The following is a 7991-nucleotide window of genomic DNA, read 5'->3' as shown; positions in this document are numbered from 1 at the left end:
ACCTAGAAGGGTGGGATGGAGTAGGGGTGAGAGGGAGGTTCAAAAGGGAGGACATATGTACATTTATGGCCGATTCATGCTATGACTGTATGACAGAAACCAACACAGCATTCTAAAGTAATTATCTTCCAATTAAAAATATTTCTGCTAAAAAAATAGTCCATTGTATCATACATGGAGGTTTTTGCTTTGTGAGATAGTTTAAGGACTAGTTCCTTCATTTTAGTCGATCTGCTTTTTAATAAGATTTTCATTATTAAAGAGGGATATAACTTTTAAATTGAAACTGACAACACAAACTACCTTCTAGTCCCCTTTTTTATACCATTTTTAAATAAATAGTTACACAGTAAAATAAAGTTTGCCAAATATCTAGTAACATTAAAAACAAGTCATTATATTTACTTGCTACATATTTAAAAACATCCACGGCAAAGGACAAGTTATAACTTTCAAGTGATTAATAATTATAAAATTAATTTTAAAGTATAAAATACAGTACATTCCCAAGAACAAAAGCACCTGCTCCAATAAAGCATATTGTTGTTTATTTTCAGAAGTTAGTGAATAGATGCAAACTGTCATGAACAAGATTTCAAAATCATTTACTGCATTCTCACAAGAGGAAAAAAGGGATTCCTCCCCCCATCACCCTCCTCACCCCCCAGGTACCAGAAAGAAACTACCCTAGTTACAGGTTTCACTCAATGAATTCCCCAAGCTCAAATTAAAACTTAAGTAAGTAAAGGAGCTGAACATTACTTATGTGGTCTAGAACATGTTAACATGAAAAGCTTTTTGGAATCTAAATAGCACCCCCAAAATATTAGAACGATAAATGACATCATTCTGTGGATAAGGCTGGCAGGGGTGAAAATCCCACAATAAACGCCACCACTAAGTAGCTGACAGTGGATCCCCAGCTTGGACTCATTCGCGTGGAAACATTCCTCTAAAGCAGGCAAGGCAGGAGAGAAAGGGCCAGTATGCAAGTAATGTTAAACTTTCTCTTAAAATAGTTTGCTACTGCTACTGCTAAGTCGCTTCAGTCGTGTCCGACTCTGTGCGACCCCATAGACGGCAGCCCACCAGGCTGCCCCGTCCCTGGGATTCTCCAGGCAAGAACACTGGAGTGGGTTGCCATTTCCTTCTCCAATGCATGAAGGTGAAAAGTGAAAGGGAAGTCGCTCAGTCGTGTCCGACCCTCAGCGACCCCATGGACTGCAGCCTTCCAGGCTCCTCCATCCATGGGATTTTCCAGGCAAGAGTACTGGAGTGGGGTGCCATTGCCTTCAGAAATAACACTCGATTGGGTCCAGAAACAGGCTGCCAGTACCAGGAGCCATTTCACTACATCAGCACTCCCAGCCTCAGGAGCCTGGAGCCGCCGGTCTGCATCCACCCGCATCACCTTATCCCAGTTTCCAGAGGTAACTGATAGACGTCTTTCCCAAGATGGAGGGCAAACTCCACCCTGTTTCGTCAATTGGCGCTCCTTAACCCCCCCTGGCGGAGAAGGCAGGAACTTCCCTGGTGGCTCAGACGGTAAAGCGTCTGCCTGCAATGCAGGGGACCTCGGTTCAATCCCTGGTTGGGGAAGACCCCCTGGAGAAGGAAATGGCAACCCACTCCAGTACTCTTGCCTGGGAAATCCCATGGATGGAGGGGCCTGGTAGGCTGCAGTCCATGGGGTCGGTAGGAGTCGGACACGACTGAGCGACTTCCTTTTCACTTTTCACTTTCATGCATTGGAGAAGGAAATGGCAACCCACTCCAGTGTTCTTGCCTGGAGAATCCCAGGGAGGGGGGGGCCTGGTGGGCTGCTGTCTATGGGGTCACACAGAGTTGGACACGACTGAAGCGACTTAGCAGCAGCAGCAGCAACCCCCCCTGGCCTGGCTCACCTAAATAGCTGGAGGAAACTCCTTTTGAAGAGCATAGGTGGTCCCTCGGGCCTTTCCCTCTTAGTCCAGGGTTCTCCAACTCCTGCAGTGAGCGGGGCGCTGGTTAGCGACCTGAGGCCGGCCCCATCACTTGCGATTCACCCGCAGGAGAGTGGGTGGGTCCGAAAATCAGTCCCTTTAACATGCCTTCCCCCTCAGGTGATGCAGCACATAGGAACTCACACCCGACCCGAGAAACGACCTCCGCAGCAGCGCACACCTCCTTCGTGTATCAGAATAACCTGGGGAGACGCCCGGGGATTCTGAAGTACTATCAGACCGAAAACTGCCAGGGTCAAGCCTCCTAAGTGGTACGTGACACTTCTTTTTCCCTGTAGAGGCCGCAGCCGGGGAAGGCCGCCTCCTTAGGAGGGCCCCTTCCCGCCACCTCATTCCATTCCCTCTTGTGGGTCTGTTAAGGTTAGGGCGAGGTGTAACGCACCCCAGACATTCCACAGGAGGCGACGGGCGGATTCCCAGGAGGGGATGAGGCAGGGCCCGAAGGCGCAGAGTGGAGTCTGTGGCCTTTACCCTTAAGTCGCAGCGCGTTGGGTTTCGCCCTTTCTCCCTCCACACGTGCCTAGTTTGACGCCGGACCGTTTCCCGCCGAGAGGGCGGGAGCACTTCCGAGGGGCGGGACTTCCGGCCGTCCCACCCCCAATCGGAGTCAAATGCGCGCAGCCGCTCACCAGCACTCCAAAGGGCCGGGGTTTAGTAACTGTGCGCCTGTTAAGTGGTGGAAAGGCACAACGTGAAACGAGAACTCCTCTAAGCTCACCGCTCTCCATGTAAAGGGCTTTCTTTCCTTAGAGGGGCGTCTGCCTCAAGAACTTAGAACTGGCCATAGAGTCGCTGAGGCCCAGCAGGTGTATGCAGACGTGGAGACTAAGACTAGGCCTTACGAGCCCCAATAGCACCCCACTCCAGGACTCTTGCCGGGAAAATCCCATGGAGGGAGGAGCCTGGTAGGCTGCAGTCCATGGGGTCGCTAAGAGTCGGACACGACTGAGTGACTTCACTTTCACTCTTCACTTTCATGGATTGGAGAAGGAAATGGCAACCCACTCCAGTGTTCTTGCCTGGAGAATCCCAGGGACAGGGAAGCCTGGTGGGCTGCTGTCTATGGGCTGCACAGAGTCGGACACGACTGAAGTGACTTAGCATAGCATAGCATACGAGCTCCAAGCCCTGCCTTCATTCCTCTCTTCCAGTCTTCCCTCTCCCTCCCCTTTGTAGCCTACTTTTGTTTTCTGATAAAACTATACATTTGAAATGTGTTTTCTTTAAATTGTATTAGTTTTAGCAAATAGTGATGGGTACAAAGATCTCCACAGCTAAAATCTGCACATGCCTTAAATTCATTATTTAAGCCTAAGAAAAAAATATTTTAAGCTGTTTCTAATGTAATCCATTTCTATAAGTAACTTTGAAATAGCAAGCCAGAAATAATGAACTCAATTAGGAATGGATAACTTTTATTCTCTGAGAAAACTGTTTCCTTCCTCTCCACCTCAGCTCCCTGCCCCCGCAAAGAACAAGATTACATTATTACAAATGAGAAAAATGTTTATTAAGGAAACAATTTTAACAATTCTCCCTAGCGGAACTTGACAGACTAGGGCACAACCTGAAGACAATTACAGTTTCAGTCATTAACACACTATAGGGTGCTTATTCTACAACTGAAAAGTTGCTGAAGTTTGTGACATGCCACTATAAATGTAAGTATTATTAAAAATTACAAATTGTTTGGTGATTATTTTGATAACCTCTTGAGCAGCAGCTCCTGCAAGGAAAAAGGAGAAAAGCAAATCTTTGAAAAAGAATTTAAAAAATTATATAAATATAAAAATACTCAATTCTATAAAGAAAACCTTTCCTTTCCAAAACCAAAGATGTTTAACAGTAATCCAAAACAGACATAACTTACTGAGTCAGATCAAAACAAGGGACTATAAGCTTTTATAACTATGTTATTAAAGGAAATAAAAATTTGTTCTATACATTCACACCTTGAAATATTATACCATAGTTTAAAAGAAAGAAGTTTTTAAAATTATGGTGGTTTAAAAATATTGGCAAAAAATATTATGCAAGAAAAAGTCAAACAGTATTATAAACTACTGCATTTTTTTTAAAAGGCTTTTTTAAAGACAGAAAAGATTCTCAAAGGATACCCTTCTGTTGCATTTGAATTTTACCCCGTACATGTTTTATAATAAAAAGGGGTTAAAGGAATATTTGTAATTTGGAAAAGATCTATATTAAATACTGCTAGACTGCTATACTCAGTAACAGTCTGAGTATATAGAGATAGTAACAAGTTTTAAAGTTACTATTCAAAACAACTTGGCTTCCCAGGTACCTGCAATGCAGGAGACACAGGAGACTTGGGTTCTACCCCTGGGTCAGGAAGATCTCCTGGACAAGGAAATTGCAACCTGCTCCAGTATTATTGCCTGGAAAATTCTATGGACAGAGGAGCCTGGCAGGCTATATAGTCCATGGGGTCACAAAGAGTCAAACACAACTGGTACGCATGCACGTTCAAAACAGAACAATAGAAAATAAAGAAACGACAACAAAAAACAACTAAGAAAACAACTTTTCATCTTTTATAATCTGAAGCTTCTGCTTTCACATTCATTCATTCAAAAAAATCAGACTCTGCTCTGTACCAGATCCTGTCCTAGTAGGCACTAGGGATACAGCAGGGAACAAAAGACAAAAATCCTTGTCCTCATGGATCTTACTTTTCAGTAGTGAGGAAGAGAGAATTTACAAACAAGTAAAATGTCAAGTGACTAAGAGCTAAGGAGAAAAAGCAAGGGGTGGGGGGGATATGAGTGCAAGAGGAGGGACTATTTTAAATCAGGGTATCAGGAATGGCTTCACAAAGAAGATAATATTTAAACAAAGCCCCCAAAGAAGTGACTTGTGCAGAAGAATAATAGGATGCACGTGTTGTAGACCAAAGGCATGTACCCCAAAATTTCTATGTTAAAGCCTTAACCCTCAATGTGACCATATTTGGAGATAGTCTTTGGGAGGTAATTAGGTAACTAAGGTCATGGGGAGGGGCTTTCGAAGAAGAGACACTAGAGAGCTTCTGTTCCATCCACCCTCACCTTCCTGCACAGAAAAGAGGTTACAGCACACAGCAAGATGTTGACTGCCTACAAGCCATGAATAGACGAAGAGAGGCCTCACCAGAAACCAATTATACCGGCCCTGATCTCAAACTTCCAGCCTCCAAGGAGTCTTACAAAAGAGAAGATATTGTTGAGTTGGGTCATGAAAAACAGGTAGATTTTAGACATGGAAGAAAGAGGGAGATTTAGGGCAAATGGGTCCAGAGAGGGGTAAAGATTCAAGGAGCAGGAAATCAAAGGGCATGTCTAGGGGGAAAGCAAGTAACTTGAAAAAAACAAGGAAAAGAAAGGCTGGGTAAAACCAGAACACAGAATAAAGGACTCTGGATTTGTTTTCTGAGGACTACTATAGTGTATATGTGTGTACTGGCAGGTCAGAAGGTTAGTTAAGTGAGAGAAACACTCAGAGCTATGCCTTAGAAAGACTAATTAACGCTTCAGGACAGCAGTGGGAGAGATGGAAAGCAGGGAAACCAACTGTGCTACACTGACCTCCCTAGTTAAAACAGCTAGGAAAACAAAACTTCACAACTGTACTATTTAACAACAGGTGACAGTCTTCTCGTCTCTGGAACTTACCCCCTAAGAATGCAGCAATGGTGTGTGGTTCAGCAGCTCCGTATCGGCAACTACAGGAAAGGATGGAGACAGGAACACAATTAGCCATATGACACAACAGTACTGTCTCTTATATTCCCTAAAAAAAAAATACTCACAATTCATGGACATAATCGTCTTTCACCATTACAGATAATCCATATTCCTGAAGGAAGCTAGTGAGACAAGACTTCAACTTTCCTATATCTTCTTCAACTTGATAGTTAGACACTCCTAAAATATATATATATATAAATTATTTTTCATTGAAATAAATACATGATTCAAAATTGTTGACTGCCTCTTCTATTTAATCCAGTGTTAGCTGTTTAGTCAAAACTATAAATCTGAAATAAGAACAAAAATAATGGAAAGTATGAGACCAATATTTTCAACTATCACAAACCTGTATCAATCAAAGAAACCATCTAAAGACCTATTAAAAATTTGAATTTGACAAATCTGCTTTGTTCAGGGCTCTATACCCAGTATCTAGAAGACTATCTGACACGTAGTTGGTGCTCAATGATTTTTTGATAGAACTGAATAAATGAGAAAGTAATGTCCTATACACACACACACACACACATCCTTTATAAAAGTTCTGGTGTTTATTACCCTTTCCAGGAGATTAAATAACACTAAGGACATAAAGCTATAATAATAAGTAACACTTATGGAGCATTAATAGACGTTGGACATTGTTTTAAATACCATCTGTATATTACTTCATTTAATCCTCACAACAACCCTGTGAAATAGACACTATTATTATTTTCATTTTACAGATGGGAAAACTGAGGCACAGAGAGATCAGGTTATTTGCCTGAGTTACTTAGCTCATAAATAGCAAAACTGCAACATGAGCCCAGGCAGTTCTTAATGATCAAACTATGATGTCTCCAAAGGGAACCTGTTATTATTACTTGGAAGGAAAAATGTCATTGCCATAATATCCAGGTACTGTTAAATCCCTCTAGTTTAAAAACTATCATTATTCCTTGTCCTCAAAATAGTAGCATCTACCCTTTACTGGGGACATTTCATGCAAAGATGGGCTCGATAAAGGACAGAAACGGTATGGACCTAACAGAAGCACAAGATATTAAGAAGATGTGGCAAGAATACACAGAAGAACTGTACAAAAAAGATCTTCACGACCCAGATAATCACGATGGTGTGATCACTCATCTAGAGCCAGATAGCCTGGAATGTGAAGTCAAGTGGGCCTTAGAAAGCATCACTACGAACAAAGCTAGTGGAGGTGATGGAATTCCAGTTGAGCTACTTCAAATTCTGAAAGATGATGCTGTGAAAGTACTTCACTCAATATGCCAGCAAGTTTGGAAAACTCAGCAGTGGCCACAGGACTGGAAAAGGTCAGTTTTCATTCCAGTCCCAAAGAAAGGCAATGCCAAAGAATGCTCAAACTACCGCACAATTGCACTCATCTCACACGCTAGTAAAGTAATGCTCAAAATTCTCCAAGCCAGGCTTCAGCAATACGTGAACCATGAACTTCTTGATGTTCAAGCTGGTTTTAGAAAACGCAGAGGAACCAGAGATCAAATTGCCAACATCTGCTGGATCATGGAAAAAGCAAGAGTGTTCCAGAAAAACATCTATTTCTGTTTTATTGACTATGCCAAAGCCTTTGACTGTGTGGATCACAATAAAGTGTGGAAAATTCTGAAAGACATGGGAATACCAGACCACCTGACCTGCCTCTTGAGAAGTCTGTATGCAGGTCAGGAAGCAACAGTTAGAACTGGACATGGAACAACAGACTGGTTCCAAATACGAAAAGGAGTACGTCAAGGCTGTATATTATCACCCTGCTTATTTAACTTATATGCAGAGTACATCATGAGAAACGCTGGACTGGAAGAAACACAAGCTGGAATCAAGATTGCCGGGAGAAATATCAATAACCTCAGATATGCAGATGACACCACACTTATGGCAGAAAGTGAAGAGGAACTAAAAAGCCTCTTGATGAAAGTGAAAGTGGAGAGTGAAAAAGTTGGCTTAAAGTTCAACATTCAGAAAACAAAGATCATGGCATCTGGTCCCATCACTTCATGGGAAATAGATGGGGAAACAGTGGAAACAGTGTCACACTTTATTTTGGGGGGCTCCAAAATCACTGCAGATGGTGACTGCAGCCATGAAATTAAAAGATGCTTACTCCTTGGAAGGAAAGTTATGACCAACCTAGACAGCATATTCAAAAGCAGAGACATTCCTTTGCCAACAAAGGTCCATCTAGTCAAGGCTATGGTTTTTCCTGCGGTCATGT

The 7991-nt window shown here is 42.5% G+C and overlaps 1 protein-coding gene across 2 annotated transcripts in view; it reads right to left on the bottom strand.

Moving 5' to 3' along the window:
* Nucleotides 1-3491: 3491 nt before the first annotated feature.
* Nucleotides 3492-7991, bottom strand: part of NAE1 (NEDD8 activating enzyme E1 subunit 1) — a 23943-nt gene continuing 19443 nt past the window's right edge. For both annotated transcript variants that reach the window (XM_010851086.1, XM_010851087.1), the window contains 3 exons: nt 5812-5926; nt 5675-5724; nt 3492-3729 (listed from right to left, as the gene is read on the bottom strand). In XM_010851086.1, coding sequence (XP_010849388.1) covers nt 3620-3729; nt 5675-5724; nt 5812-5926 — 275 coding nt within the window. In that variant the 3' untranslated portion in view covers nt 3492-3619. The remainder of the gene's footprint in view (nt 3730-5674; nt 5725-5811; nt 5927-7991) is intronic.

Source organism: Bison bison, unplaced genomic scaffold (genome assembly GCF_000754665.1).
Source record: "Bison bison bison isolate TAMUID 2011002044 unplaced genomic scaffold, Bison_UMD1.0 scf7180017864297, whole genome shotgun sequence".
Taxonomy (NCBI): domain Eukaryota; kingdom Metazoa; phylum Chordata; class Mammalia; order Artiodactyla; family Bovidae; genus Bison; species Bison bison.
Note: the sequence above shows the minus strand (reverse complement) of the source record. Positions and strands in the feature narration are given on the sequence as shown.